The sequence below is a fragment of the Drosophila obscura genome, unplaced genomic scaffold (assembly GCF_018151105.1).
Source record: "Drosophila obscura isolate BZ-5 IFL unplaced genomic scaffold, ASM1815110v1 contig_186, whole genome shotgun sequence".
NCBI lineage: Eukaryota > Metazoa > Arthropoda > Insecta > Diptera > Drosophilidae > Drosophila > Drosophila obscura.
This window is the reverse complement of record NW_024542774.1, coordinates 5,967,138-5,982,626: the sequence shown is the minus strand read 5'-3', so window position 1 is coordinate 5,982,626 and position 15,489 is coordinate 5,967,138. Positions and strand designations below refer to the sequence as shown.

The following is a 15,489-nucleotide window of genomic DNA, read 5'->3' as shown; positions in this document are numbered from 1 at the left end:
GTTTTTCTTTTCTCTCTTGTTCGCGAGCGCTCTTCCTGATGGTTCCGTTCGTCATCCTTCATCTCCTAAGCGTTTCAGATTAGTTGCGAGGGCAACTGCGAGGTCCACACATTTCCCTCTTGGCATTTGATGGGCGATTGCTTTTGATGCCCGGGAGGGTTCCCCACCCCATACTGCTTGGCTTGGTGGTTTCTTTTTCCGAGATTGGGGCAGCAGAAGAATGGGTTCTCTATCTTTGTAGAGCCCCCCCTCACAGGCAAGTGTCCATTCATGGATTTAAAGCCACGGCAATGCTCTTATCTCTTATCTGAGGGTTCTTCACCCAAGAAACGTCATTGAAATGGCAGCCTCATGTGTCATCTTTATATAGACATACATAAGGAGGGGTATATACATATGTACATATGTATATACATTTATTGATTCACGCAGACGAGGGGCCCAATCCAAAATGGAAACTCCGTAGAGATAAGACTATCTATCTTCAAGTTGGCTCTGCTTCCGACTCTGCTTTTATGGCAAGCTCTCACTCTCTCTCACGTTCAGTAGATTCGCAATCGTCGGGCGCGCAAGATGATCAAGAGCAGACAGGATTCCTACATTTTGGGTGTGTTCCTTCTGTGTTTTGTAAGTAGAATAGAATCTGTGCTCCCGATGATCTTTGGCTAATAATTTTTGTACTCCACTGCAGCTGGTAGTAACCCCAGCGATACGCTGCTCTGGCGACCTGAATCGCCATCGATTGTTCGTCCAGACCGATCGCACCCTCTCCTCCATCAGCAATCAGATCATCGCCCAGGCCACGGAACTGGTGGACAATGTGGTCGAGGATCTGCTCGTCCTGGACTCACAGAACACCATTCTGATGGGCTACCTGGACAGCTTCGATGCCTTCACGGCGGTGAGCGGCAACCGAACGCAGGAGAAGCTCAACAGCTTCTACGACGTTGTGGGGGACTACCTCGACTCGGACACCACCGGTGATCCCCTGCGATCGTCTACCATCGAAACGCAGCTGATTGCCCTGTGCCTGCAGCGCAACGGCTTCGATCGCTGGAAGCGCACCGTCCAACAGCGGACGAACCAGCTGCAGAAATTCCTCAACAAAAAGCTGCACAAGCACCTGGACACCCTGGACAATGAGGATCGCGTGGCTATAGAGCGACGCTGGAAGCGTACCCTGGCACGCGGCGGCACCCGACGACTCGAGAAGCTGCGGGAATTCATCCAGTGGTTGGGAAAGTTCAGAGATTAGCGTTTGATGTGACGTTGGGTAGGTTATAGGGGTTACGGGCGAGGGACTGCCATAAATTATTTCGTATTTTATCTACTGATAAGGAAATGTATATGTTTATTGTACAACATATAATCATGTATAATCGTATGTAAGCAGTGCTCTATATCATGCTCAAACATCTGCGACAGCGGCGTGTGCAGATATTTCTAATAAAGATTTTGATAAGTTTATGCAAAAGATAGCAGATAAACGATCTTTATTGAAGGGTTAAGACTCACAAGGCTCCTTCCCTTGGCAACAGAGTAACTAGAGATATAGAGTTCCTACTGGCTCTCTTTGTTCTCGATTTTCTTAGATTTAATGTAAACTAGACTGGTTTATCGAGTTTAACTTCTCTTCTATTGGAAACTCTCTTCCCCATGGCACACAGATCATATTTCAATAAGTCTAACGAAACACAAGTCCTTTAGGTTTTACCCACCCAAGGCCCCCGCCACCCCTCAATACTCTTAAAAAGGGCATCTCCCAAATGCAATTTCTGTTGACACTCCGCGCTCCTTAATGCACTCGACAGTAGGGAAACTTTTTTTTGTGTGTGTGTTGCAGCCCGTACGTGTATGATGACGGTGGCAATGAAAACTTTGTCATGCCTTCTCCTACACGTCCAAAAAAAAAAAAGAGATGGGAAAACTTGGATAAAAATTATGAAACTGAATATGGAAGCGTTGCACAAAAATTGAGATAACAAAACAAAACAACAAACTCAAAGAGAGAGATAGAAAACCAGAGAGGGAGAAATAAAGAGAGAGAGAGAAAGGTAGGTAGAGAGAGATAGAAAGACAAACAGACATGAGAGGACATGCTAAGACTTGTAGTCATGTGAGAACTAAAACTGAAACTAAAACTGATGCATTTTTTGTGTGTGTGGGGGGGGACGGGAGAAATGCAGACTGCTGGGAATAGTAGGAATTTTCTTGCAGGTGGAGAGAGGGAAGTGGCGTCTAAGGCAAGCAAAAGGATAAAAGAAAAATTGCAACTGCATTTCCTGTCTGAAAGCTGACAAAGTGCTGAGTGCATTTACGACTTGAACTTTCGAGTGTACGAATATTTTGTGTCTCTATCTCTGTCTCTCTCTTTTTTCTTTGTGTAGCAGCTGCAAAAAATTCCCAGAAATTTCTGCACTGGATACAAGAGCATGTACTCGTAGGTGCGGTGGTGCTGGGATGCGGAACAAGCACTGTGTATAATCTGATTATCAACTGGAACTATCGATAATTGGCTTTACATTTATCACACATTTTGGCACGAATCTTTGCTCCAGTTACAGCACAAACTTCTCGTTTGATAAACATGAATTTTCCACTGAATTTTGGTGAGTTTTGGGGGGGAATCTTCTTCGAAAATATATAATCAACAGTAGTAGCTTCTACAGCGACCCTTTTGGGGATTTTCCTGCTCCTGGCGGGACCCATACACTCGAATCACTTTGCCAGTCAGCTGTATAGCCAGGCATCCCATGGGAACCATCATAGGAACATTGTTCTGTCGCCAGCCACCACAAATATGGCCCTGGGTCTGGTCTTCTTTGGGATGAGGGACTGCCCGGAGCTGACACAGGTGCTGGATACGATGCGACACGGCGATCTGGCCACGGATGTCATCAAGATGGTGAATCGTTTGTATGTGGACCGGAATATCCAGCTGATGCCCGCCTACCAGGAGGCCATCTACGACGATCGCATGGGCAAGCCGGCCAAGACGGTAGATTTCAGTGATCCCCATGTCGCGAGCGAAGAGATAAACTCCTTTGTGCGCATCCTGACGGACAACAAGATCCAGCAGTTCATACATCCAGGCCTCCTGGACAAGGACACCAAAATGGCCATTGCGAATGCCGCGTACTTCCATGGCCAATGGGCCAAGACCAAGTATACGAAGCGCCTTCCCTTCTATACCTTGAATGGCACAGAGCTGCTGGTCGACACCCTGGAGACATACGATGTCCTGCGCTATGGCAGCATCGATTCTATGGACGCCCACGTCGTAGAGTTGCCCTACCAGGGCGAACTCTCCATGGTCATCATTCTGCCCCGCCATCGCGGTCAGAGTCTGGCCAGCCTCAGTAGCCTCATACGAAATGTCGATCTCGTGCCGCTCACAGAGAACCTCACCAAAGAGTTTGTCCATTTGCAGCTACCGAAGTTCCAAGTGGAGACACGACTGCCCCTGGAGACGATACTGCGACCCCTGGGCGTAAAGACCATATTCCATGCACCCGTTCTCAACAAAATTATCGCCAGTCGCGATAAAAACCATAAAATTGGCACCATTATGCATTTTAGCTCCATTGAGGTGAGTGAATCGGGCCGCGGATATTCTCCTCTGATGATGGTTAACCAGCAAATGGACAGGCAACCCCACAAATTCTGGGCCAATCATCCGTTCATCTTTGCGATCAAGGATGCAAATCATATCTATTTCATGGGACATGTGGTGGCACCCGTATAGAAGCCCAGGGCATCATAAAAAATAGCTTTTTATTTAACAGAATGATAATAAATCGCTTTGGAACCTTTATGTTCCATTATGTTCATTCATCGTCGCCATCTCCAAAGTCGCCGCAACATTCGCCACATTCGGCACAGCCCATGCACAAGGAGCCGAGACAGCCATAAAGGCAAAGGGCTGGCAGGCAAACGATGCACACAAGCAGGAAACATATGGAAGCCATGACTATGAACATAATGCCCATAATGCTCATGCTACCAGTGCCATGTCTCTTTGTAGTCGCCTCCACAAGGTTACCTGTCACCGTGGCAATAACTTGCTCATAATTATTCCCAGCCGCCGACATCTTGGCCCAATTTTATGTGCAAGTAATTTTGGAATTTGTTAGAATTGATAGAATTTTAGAGTTGTATGTCGGGTTTACGGAATGTTTTTAGTTGTCTGAAACTTGGGGCAACCTTCAAAATATCATTCGACTATTTCGATCTACTTCAAAAAGGGGTTCACCATCGACCAGTAGAAACATCACACAGAATAATCAACAAATTCACGGGAAAATGGCCGCTTTGGGCCTCCGTTGAAAGGCAAAGTTTAAGTTATTTTTCGGTTTAATTTCAAATAAAAAAGTTGTCAAAAGTTTAAAAGAAAAGGAAGAGCATTTTAAGAGAATTCCAAAATTTATTTTAGGGTACATTTCGGCATTAATTTCTACCGAAAAATCTTTATTTTTCCCTTATTTTCTCTTGCCTCATTCAGTGAGCATTGTGTCCGTTCCAGGAAAACTGAATGCCCACTTGAATGCTTAAAATTAAGTCGCTCAAAGTCAAGAGTGCACTCGCAACTCTTTCATGGGAGGCGATTGAGGTTGGGTGGTGATGCTGCTGCCACATCAAGTGACTTCTAACGATCCTCCCTGCGCATTCGGAATCCTTCAACAAAAGTGCTCATTAAACACCCACACACACACACACACACACACACACATAATCCCCATTCGAATTGTATAAAAATTAATGAAATGCATTAACGTAAGCGATGCTCCTGAAGTGGTCGGTGGCGGGGCGAACGTTGGTCGACCCTCGAGCGGGGATCTGGGGACCTGTCTCTCACTGGGTCGCTAGCAGCAGACTGTACCTGCGCTCGTTAGCGCTCCATATCCACTCCCACACATAAGGATTCAACCACCCCACTGCCCCCTGCATATTCACACACTCATTCAACCACTCGTTCAACGCATATATGCGAGCAAAAAAGAAAAAAACACTCACCTTTCCTCATCATTATCATAATTTGAATGCGTTGCGAGTTTTAAAATATTCATGCGAGTAGAAAGATTCCCTTTTTCAAGTGTGCGCACGTGGGGGTGCATTATTTGGGGGTGTTTACTGTGCCAAAACGTGGTACAGGATGGTTTCAAGTATAATGACTGTATTTTGTGCCCTGATTACTCCACAGAGGGCGTACGCGGAGGCAAACAATCAACTGGTAAGTACGTTAAATGGAAGGGAACCGCGACTACGATAAATTAATATTTATTTTACAATAATTCATTTCTAAAGGGTACTTTTCTTTGAATTATTCATGGAATTCCATGTTAACAAAACAAATTGTTAATAAATTTCATTTAATTCCATTTTAATTGTATTTCAATCATATTCATTTCAACAAATGCTCTTTCTTAATCTCCCCAGAATGCTAAATACCCAATTTCATATATCTTTCCCCATCCGTAACTCAGTGGCGGGGATTACTTCCCTGAGAATTCCTTTCTTAGACCAATCATGTTCCATTATTGATTGACAATTGTCAGCTATCAAACATGTTTGTCAGCCAATTCCCCTCCCCAGTGAAGGCAACACTGAATGCTCATTCAATTCACTTCGCACACTCAAAAAAAAACTCACTTACACACACAAACACACACACAACATTCATTCATATACACCTACACATGCACACCTTCTGCTCATGCACTTTACGGCATCATCGCACACACGTGGCTGCATGTCAAAGTGCAAAGTTTTGTTCCACCAAGCAGGGGGGAGACTCCCCTCTGATGCAGGCAAAAATGGAAAAGGGCAAAGGTGGAAGAGTGGGCAGGCAGCTGAAAAAGTGGAAGGTGAAAGGCAGTGGGAGGTCAAAAGAGCTGCCTGTCGATGTTTTCCATACAAAAAAAAAAAAACAGAAAACAAAAAAAACGGGAGAAAATAAAATGCACGTTTCGCTGTTGTTGGTGGCAACCCTTTTTGCTCTGGCAATTTAAGCCTCGCCTGCTCCAGAGTTGCCATACCCGCCCGCACCCTCGTACTTCTGCCTGCATCCTGTCGATGTTGCCGTTGTTGTTGCGGTTACTCCTGCTGTTGCTGTTGCACTGCTTCTCCGGAGCGGCAATTGGAGTGGTAAATGCGTGGCAGCAAATGCGCGGATGCACAAAGTCAACATGCACATTAGGTTATGGCGTGAGCCTGGCTGCAGGATGGATGGATTGTGGGCAAACAAGTAAGCGGTGCCAAAGGATGAGCCGCTTGTTGCGTAGGCCACAACGACAGGATGCTCCAGAGTAGGATGTCCTGGATACAATTTTGTGTGGCATGGACGGGCAATCTCTGCCAATAAAATGCCGCATAAATCTTTATCTATAGCTTATCGATAAAAATCTAAGCAAAAGACTTTTTACATTGCATCTGCATCATCTATTTATCTTTAAATAAATAAAAATAAATAATATTTCCCCCTAGGATACTTCCAAGGAATGCGCTCAATGAGCGTTAAATGTTGTCAAATTTGTAAACCAAACAAATAAAAAACATTTCCAGACAAAAATCACAAAAACAATAAAAAAGGGAAAACCAACCAAAAAGCGATGCAGAAAAAAACTAAGGAAAAGAAAAAAGATATATTGAATGTCTTGGTGGAATTTATGTGTCTGCCTTTGGCTGCTTGTGTGGAGAGAACACATCCTTGGGATTCTACATTTAAAGAAGTCCTTGCAGCAGATAGAAACAGTTGGGGGCAACTTTCTCTAGGAAGTTCTTTCTTAGAAAACTAGAAACCTCATCGCCTTTATCCTCCCTCTATTCCATATCATACCTCTACCCCACATTAAATATTTCCCTCTAGTTTATGTATATCCCCAACCAATCATCATCATCAACGAAAAGAGGAGCATCCTCCAAAGGAACAATGATCATGTTCCATCATCGCATTCATTGCCACTCAACGAACGGAATGGAGGAGGGTGGCGGATACAGTGGCTACCAGTAGGCAAGAATTGCACTCGTAAACTTGATTGTAATAGTATAATTTTTGGCATAAAAGCCAAACAAATAAAGCGAACAAGGAATGGGGGCCTAAAGTCCGGCACTGAACCCATGGATTATCCCTCCCTTAAACACACATATGGGGCTGAAATTTCTTCCCTCAATTTCATGCAATTTTTATGAGTTCTATGCGGAGGCCGCTACCCGCCTCCATTTACACACACCCAAAAATCTCTCACTCATAATCCGACCCAATGGACCTTCTACTTGCCATTTGCTTCTCCTTGCGTCGTACGCATCGTCACGCATCCTCACGCATCCTGGGTGGCAAGTTATTGTTATCCTTTTGTTTTAGTGGGCACATCTTTTATACGCGTTTCATTTTTCTCCTGGTGCTGCTCTTACTGCCTCCAGGACTCCTCTCTCTGGCTTTCGCTATTCGCATTGATTCATAAAACATAAATATAAATACACATTGCGTATACGCAGCGCAGCATTTGCCTTGCCCTCGATTTCCCATAAATTCTGATAAACGTGGCAAAGAGAAAGAGAGAATGAGAGCAAGCCCCAGCGCCAAAAGTCATCAATCTTTTAGCATTTCACTTAGATATAGCACTCCTCCAACGCCCCTGCCCCCCATCCACACATCCGACCATTTCCCATGTACGGATGCCTCCCCTAGTTTATTGTTTGTTCGGCTTCGATATTTGTGCATAAATATTAATATTGCATGACCATTTTTATTTGTTTGCCCAGAAGTATGACCAGACAAGATCCAACAATACTTCGCCTCATGCCCTATAGGAATACATCCTTCAGAAAGCAGAATCAATATTGAGAGAACCTTCTAAATGACCGAGCCCCTTTAAGCTTGTTTTCTCACTGAAAATTCTTGAACATTTATTCCCCAAAAATACAAAAATGTGCCATGGAAATTTAGATGTTGAGAGTTCTCCGGAATTTAATTTACTGTCCACAGATATTCAATTTTCTCTCCAAATTGTAGCATCTTGCAATGCTTTTAGCGTTCACTATTACAATCAATTTTGATGCCAATCTTCAATCAATTGCTGCTGCCTGTCATCGTAGAAGAGGGTTTAGTTCCAGTCATCACGATCGGCACAACACCACCAGCCCCATCCGAGATATACGAACAGGAGGAGGCACAAACAGAAGACTAACACGAAAACGGCAATACCAAGAGCCACCCAGATGGCCAGCAAGGAGCTCTCACGACGATAGTATTCCGTCGATGAGTACACCCATCCCACTGTGGTGCCGATTGTGGTCTCATCCACATGCAGGTCTATGTATCCTTCAGGCATTATAGAACGTAATTTTGATACTAGATACTTTCAATGTATATGTCTGTACTTTTAAGACTAAACCTAACCGATTGATGTGTTTTCCAAGGGTAAAACTGAACCACATTTCGGATTTCCTCTTTTAATGTCATTGCTGGTTTTTCTATTTGTTTTTTGACATCATTTAATTATCCATTTGTTGCCCCCACTGATTTATGTGGCTAAATAATTAACGCCTTTTTAGCAGCCATTAAAGGGAGGCCCAGCCTTTTAAGAGCCTTGCATGAGAGCCCATGAATCCGAAACGCACTCCGAAATAACCAATCACCATTCGATTACCGATGGCAAGGGCAATGGCTATAAATTGGAATGTTTCAATATTTAAATATTTGCAATTACATTTAAATGTTTGGCGATGTGTGTGGATGGGCTTCTGGATGGCTGTCTGCCAAAATATCTTTATATTCGGCTTTTTCTGGCTCCTCGCACATGCCAATAAATTGCTAGACACAAAGTGTCAACCGATGGGACAAAGGACAGCCAACCTTATTTGCATACGAATCCCTGCCTGCCTGCCTGACTGCCTGCCTGCCTACCATTCCCCGCTACTTACAACCATATTATAATGGAATCCACACTTGAAAATAGAGCAATATCCACTTGCATATGTTGCCGCGGACATTCCACCAGCTATAAATATTATTGAATTGTTCTGCCACGCCCCTGTGTATCCCACTCTCTCGCTCTCTCTCATTCTTTCATACTGTGCTCGAGTGTGTGTTCTTGCCCCTCATTGTTGCAACAATGATTGCGGCAAGCGGATGTAAAAACCTTGGCAATGACAGTTTTTGGGCCCCGGGTCTACGTCGTCTACATCTCCGTCTGTTATGCAAATGTCTATACATCTGATGTGTGTGTGTGTGAATAACTGTTTATATGCAAATCTTTTATTTCGCTGTTGCCTCCGTTTCATTTCTTATTTCCGTTGCAGGGCCGAGACACCCGACACCGACATAGCCGTCGCCGTCGCCATTGGTTTTTTTTTTTCGTTTTTGCATGTATATATTCTGCATTAAATTAACATCAATAAAATGTTGCCTCTGTTCGGACTGGACCTCCCCTTGTGTTCCGGAGGGTGTCCTTCACTGGCTAGAGTCCTTTTGAGTGTCCTTTTTTTTTTCCGAAAAAGTTGTTGCACTTGTGCGTAATTTGAAGCTAATGCCAACATGTGCTGCGATTTGTCCCAGCTCCCACACCACACTCCACACACACACACACACCTTTTTTCTCTCAGCCCATTCTGTCTCTGTCTCTGCCTCTGCTTCTTCTTCTCCTGCTGTCGTCTCTTCCTCTAGCTGTCTCTTTCTCCGCCTTCTGCTGCTGCCTTTTGTCTGCACCTTCGACAGTTTTACAGTCAGTTTCATACTGGTATTATTCATTTCCTTATTCCGCATGACATTTGCATTTGACAGTTTTTGGCACTTTCCTTGAATTTCGCTGAAAGTGAAGATTCTTTTGGCAAAAGTTTCGCGACGGAAAAAGTGTTTCGAGTGGAAGAAAGTGACAGAGAAAGACAGAGAGAGAGAGAGAGAGAGTGCAGAAGGTGTTGAAACTAAATGAAAGGGAGAATGATAAATGGATATTCACGAATCTATGACTCAAGATGTCACCGTTCTCTAACCTCACCTCATGGCAGTGCACACAACTTCTCTCCTCTCATTACATTTCAACTCCCAAAAGTGGAATTTAATCTTCAATCTGCAGCCATTTTTTCTACTCGGTAATCCCCTAAAATTATCGAATCTTCATTCATCTATTCTCTCTCCCGTGATGAAGCACCATGGAACCCACAAATAAAGCTCCATGTATGCCCACAGGCACAACTTATGTACTTGCAAGGATTTTCCGACACTCCCTGCTGGAGGCAAATCCCTCACGATGCCCATTCATGAAGGCTATGATAGATTTCCAGGCGCATTCGGCGCATGTAAACATCGGCTTTTGTTAATCAAATTAAGTGCAAGTTAATGTTGGGGCAAAATCCCCAGACCCACACCCTCGATATATCCCAACTTTTCACCGGAACAAGAATTATTAGATCCCATCAGTGGGTAGCGTGGGTGGTGGCGCTCTCATCTCTCTCTCTTTCTCTTATCCTGCACTTTCGTCTCCGGTCTTGTTTGCCCACTCGAAAAATGATGAATAATAAATTGCTAATCATAAATATTGCGAAATCAGGCGAATGAAAAGAGAGAAATGGCCAAGAGAAGACCGAATGAAAAGCAGGGCAAATGGCTAACAAGAGTTTCCGCCCCCATGGATAGAATTCCGTCCACTTTTTTTTTTACACGCTAAAAAGCAAAACAATACCAAAAGTACACATTGTTAAATTGAAAGGAAACAAATGTTAAATTTATACAGCTGCAGTGCCCTTTCTTTTCGGATTTCTGCTATGGAAAGTACATGGAAAAGCCCCAACTTGAATGCAAAATCAAGGCAGGAGGTCGGAGGTCGGAGGCGGCGAGTGTCTAGCAGTAGTCAGTTTGTTTGCCCCATTATCGAACCCAAATGTTGTTACTGTGGGCGCTGTCGAGTGGGTGGGATTTTCCTTTGTGCAGCACAAAATTATGGGAGAGTGGGGAAGACTTCGCTGAATGCTGGGATATGATTAATTTAGCGTTATTAAATTGATTGGATTATCACCAGGGGAAGGGAAAGTGTAAGAGAACGGGCTGTGATGTCTAGGGAAAATTATACATATATATTAAATGCTGTGCATACGTGTTTCCAAGTATTACAGTTACATTGTGTAACAGTTTCAGAGTATAACAGTTTCAAAGTATAACAGTTTCAATATATAAAAGTTACAACAGTTAACACCTAAATTAATTAAAAGTTATAGTGTATAACACTTTTAGAACATTGAATATCCCAATTTCCTACTTATTTCATAGACTAATTTCTGCTCTTCACTGCTGATATATTTCCTTTCTTTTTGGACTTTGTAAACCTCTGGAATTTGTAAAGAAGTTCCCCCATTCATGTGAATTCATTTCTATAGTAGAAGTTCCTCTTTAACGTAGCCACCGACCCCACATGGGCTTATGACATGTGCCCTCAACGCAGCCGTTAAATCCGGACATTTGTCACTACCATCGAGTCCCGAAATGTTATCCCGACCACAACAGCTCCATCCCCACCACCCTACTCTTTGCATCGAGTAATTAGCGTACCCCCCAAAACGGAAGAAATCAATACAATCTGAGAGCCAGCATCGTCAGCAATCAGGAATCAAAATCAGAGCCAGAGTCAGATTCCGATTGCGAGTTACGTGTCGTGCTGGCCAGGCCCAAATGCCAAGCCAAAAATTGCCCAAAAAGGGCAATCAGTGCCAGTAGAAGGAGTGACCAAATCGAGACCGAAAATCCAGCGCCCGGCGAGCAGCTGCCAAGTTTCTCAGGGGCGGTAAATCGGTGGAACAAAAGTCAAGTGCAGGCCGTCGACTGGTTACAGTTCGTTAGCGGTCACTAAACAGTTAGCAGTCAGCAGTAAACGGTAATTCAGTGGTCCACAACATTTTCGTAGTGCATTTAATTAAATTTCCTGTTCGATGGGAGACAGTCATTGCCTAGTTTTGTGCGGCGCCACAAAAGGATCTGTTGCACTTGCAACCGCAAAATATTGGCTGCTGGTGACAACCGCCCATCCAGCAGGAATCATCCATCCATTCCTCCAGCTCCCAAGAGGGCCACTGCTCTGTGAATAGCGCAAATAACACTAACCTCTCCTACTGCTGTTGCCACAACAACAACAGAACGTAAACCCAAACCATTTGCAGCAGCATCTTGTTGCAAGAAACATCTGGGTGCAGAATCCCAGACAAGACCCAAGCCAACATCCTTATGGAAGTAGAGCAAAGCAGAACGAAGCGAAGATACGCTTGCGACAGAGGGAGAAAATTTTTAAATTTTATGGAAAATTCGTAGATATTTCAGCTTTTTTTCCCCTAGAATTATTAATTTATCCATATCCATATCGATAGGCTTTCCTAGATCAATTCCATGGTACATTTATTGTGCCTTTCGATGGGTTAGGGTATCTGGAGAAACGGCTGCTGGTGGACGGCAAAATGGTTCTGCAAATTGTTGCCGCATTCAGCGGAAATGCAAGCCGAGTTAGCTATATGCTGTTATTGTTGCTGTTGTGTTCGTGTTGTTAGTCTGGTGGCATGCCCCATGAATATTCATGGCGTTTGCCGGGGCAGTCATTCGTTCATTCGTGATTTCACGCAACCAGCCAACGCAGGGGCAAAGTGGCTGCCGCTATATAGGAGAACGAAGAAGCTGCCGCAGCATCGGGGACTAGAACGAAGTTGCACAAAACAATGAAGAGGAATGGCAAAAGACAAAACATGAAACCAAATAAATAAACAAATGTCAAGCAAAAGAGTGGCAGAGGCAAAGGCGGAATCGAAATCGGAATCTGAGGCAAAAGCAAAGGCAAAGGCGGACACGAAAGCCAAGAAATTGGCGTGAAAATAAATCAAGAAATAAATTGGAAAATTTGTTATTTCAACGAGTGAATCAGGGGAAAACCAGCAGGAAAACTCGTAGTAGACAGGCAAATGTTTGTTCATGCATGTTTTACGTCGGAGAACAATCAATGGTTTCGTTTATGAATGAATTGATTGGGTGGGTGTATTGTGGCTGGTCTGTGGTGAGTACGTGCGGTTGCTCCATTCAATTATCGATAGATGAACGTGACAATATCGACTAGGGAGCGGAAATAAATTAATGATCTTGCATATAATTCAAAATAACTATTATTTGTGCTATTGATCCCTTTTTTAACTTTCAATCTGTTTGCTCATATTTAATCGATCAATTCGATTTATTTTTTAATTACTTTTCCTGAACATAATGATACTCCCACATACGACTTTGCTCATGACCATTTTCAGCTTTGGTTGCTTGCCTTCCATCTTCCATCTTCTCTTCTATTACTTCTAAACTGTTCCTATACAATCGATACTTATCAATAAATGCACGATTGCGTTATTCTGTATCCACACTTCTTCTCTCTCTTCTTTATCTGTTGAATTGTGGGTTAAATGCATTTCAATGCCCTCCAGACAGCTTTTTCAACTCTGCCTTTCCTGCAATAACAATTCGTTTGGCCCACAAAGTGAAGGCCAATTAAAATTGCCTTTGGGCGTTCTTCTTTTTCGAATATTAATTAACACAAAAAAGGCAGAAAGTATAAGCATATCCGTGGCAAAGGATTGCCATGGACTTTCGTCGAAATGAGGTCGCCAGCAGGGAAATCTGGCGGCGACCAGCAAGAGGCGGCCAAATACCTTCATTTAATTGTAAAATATTACATTTTAAGCAATATCCATTAAATGCCAGTAGCAGTAGCAACAACAGACTTGCAAGCTTAAGCCACTAGCCACTGCTACTCGATCCACTCAATCTGCACCGCTCTCTACCCCCTACCGTGTTTCGAGTGCATACTCGCATCAACTGCCAAAGGTAATCAACTGCTGGGAAAATGCTGTAAAATGCAAAAAAAGGAAAGCTTTTAATGTTACCCATGTGCACCGGGCGGTGGGCGGACGTATGTCTGGGCGTCTGCAACTGAAGCAAGTTCGCGTCTGGACCTTTGTCCTGGACCCCGGGAAACCCACACGGCAACTACTTTGGGAATGGAGTGGATTCCAGAGCCGACTATAGCGACCCAGACCGTTTACTGCATGACGGGACGGGGACGGGGGGGGGAGTGGTTTCCCGAGGGCCGCTCATTTAAATGCAAATTTAAATGAAATTTTAATCCTGTTTAAGGACGCAGTTGGACACTCTCCGAGGCAAGCCTTTGATGTGCCTCTGCCTGCGGCACCCCGATCGCCATACCCCACCAAACAAACAAAATGCAGATTCCGGGATCAGTCCCCATCGAGAACATGGGGTTTATTCAATCACTCAAATTGACATCATCCAAAAGACCTGCCGCACACTGGATTTCCCTCCAACGCTCAGTGACCGAGGCGACACGCCGTGTCGACTGCTCCTCTTGTGTCTGCGGCAATTCGCTTTTCTTTGGAATCGGTGGTGGCTTGACGGCAGCGTGCTGCATCAGAAAGTAGTCGCAGCGCTTGCAGTACATCTGCTCCCGATTCGATGGCTCGAATGATTTGTCACAGATGGCGCAATTCTTTTCTGGAAGGCGGCAGCGACGGCAACAAAGCTGCCGCGGCGAGAGATCGACCCACAGGAAGCGTTGAAAGCATTTGGTGCACAGATACCACCGGTCGTCGGGTAGATTATCATTATCGATGAGAGTTAAAACGAAGGGATCCATTTCTGCTTTAAAAAAAACTAATCAGAATGCAGACCAAATAGAGAATCAATATAATTTCAACGTAAAATTGTCAGGCAATGACATTTAAGTGGCAGCCCTGTCGATGCAACCCTTAAAAATTAGTTGGGCAACCCTATTTCGGGTAAAGTTTCTTTACTCAAAGCATCGGTTGGCGGTGGGTTATAAATACAGTTATACAAATAAAAATCATCTCTGTCTGAGAACACATCCAATTACCATTTAATCGAAAGCTCTTCAGCCTTTAACAAAGTTATAGTCAGTCGACAATTGTGAATACTGAATGCCTGAATGATGACGATGATGAGGGATTCATCTACATACATATGTAGTAGTGCCAGGCACATTATAGTCCCTGGGTCATCAGGCTCCCTTTCAAGCACTGATTGCATTCTGCTTGCGCTACTGCTGCCGCTGCCGCCATGTCCTGTGTGTGTCACTCAATGGATTTACTCGACTGGAGCATCGGACATTGGGCATAATTTACAGCGCATTAAAAACTCCAATAATGATTTATTGTTGTCCTGGTTGTCCCTGGCGCCTGCTGCCGCACCGCAAAAACATATTTAAAGCGACACATTTATATTTAATGAACAGCAAACTGATGCACGAGGCGGCAACGAGACCTGAGAATTGAACCGCGATGCGAAAAATCAGGGCTTAACCATGTCGCAATGGTCACGCCGGCTGGGCCTCTTCGCTGGCCATATAAGCAGTGTTGGAAAGTGGCTGTTTCGCCATATAGGCCGTTTCGCCCCCCCTTTGACTGGGAATAATTGAGGTTCAGCATGCACTTTCTTTCAGG

The 15,489-nt window shown here is 44.1% G+C and overlaps 3 protein-coding genes across 5 annotated transcripts; 2 read left to right on the top strand and 1 right to left on the bottom strand.

Annotated features, from left to right (window-relative positions):
• The first annotated feature begins 557 nt into the window (after positions 1-557).
• LOC111077009 lies at positions 558-1,464 on the top strand. Its single transcript, XM_022371105.2, has 2 exons — positions 558-627; positions 692-1,464. Exons 1-2 carry the CDS (start codon positions 574-576, stop codon positions 1,253-1,255), a joined length of 618 nt encoding a protein of 205 aa, XP_022226797.2. The 5' UTR covers positions 558-573; the 3' UTR covers positions 1,256-1,464.
• Positions 1,465-2,514: 1,050 nt separating this feature from the next.
• Positions 2,515-3,814, top strand: LOC111077018 (serine protease inhibitor 42Dd-like). 3 transcript variants are annotated; one of them, XM_022371121.2, is made up of 2 exons: positions 2,515-2,609; positions 2,661-3,814. In XM_022371121.2, exons 1-2 carry the CDS (start codon positions 2,588-2,590, stop codon positions 3,743-3,745), a joined length of 1,107 nt encoding a protein of 368 aa, XP_022226813.2. In that variant the 5' UTR covers positions 2,515-2,587; the 3' UTR covers positions 3,746-3,814. The 3 variants fall into 3 exon arrangements, with proteins under 3 accessions (XP_022226813.2, XP_022226814.2, XP_022226812.2); XM_022371122.2 differs by having other exon boundaries at positions 2,547-2,609; positions 2,670-3,814; XM_022371120.2 differs by having other exon boundaries at positions 2,564-2,609; positions 2,658-3,814.
• A 10,434-nt stretch (positions 3,815-14,248) lies between these two features.
• Positions 14,249-14,732, bottom strand: LOC111077017 (protein FAM76B). The gene has a single exon (XM_022371119.2). It carries the CDS (start codon positions 14,664-14,666, stop codon positions 14,280-14,282), a length of 387 nt encoding a protein of 128 aa, XP_022226811.1. The 5' UTR covers positions 14,667-14,732; the 3' UTR covers positions 14,249-14,279.
• Between the last annotated feature and the right edge of the window lie 757 nt (positions 14,733-15,489).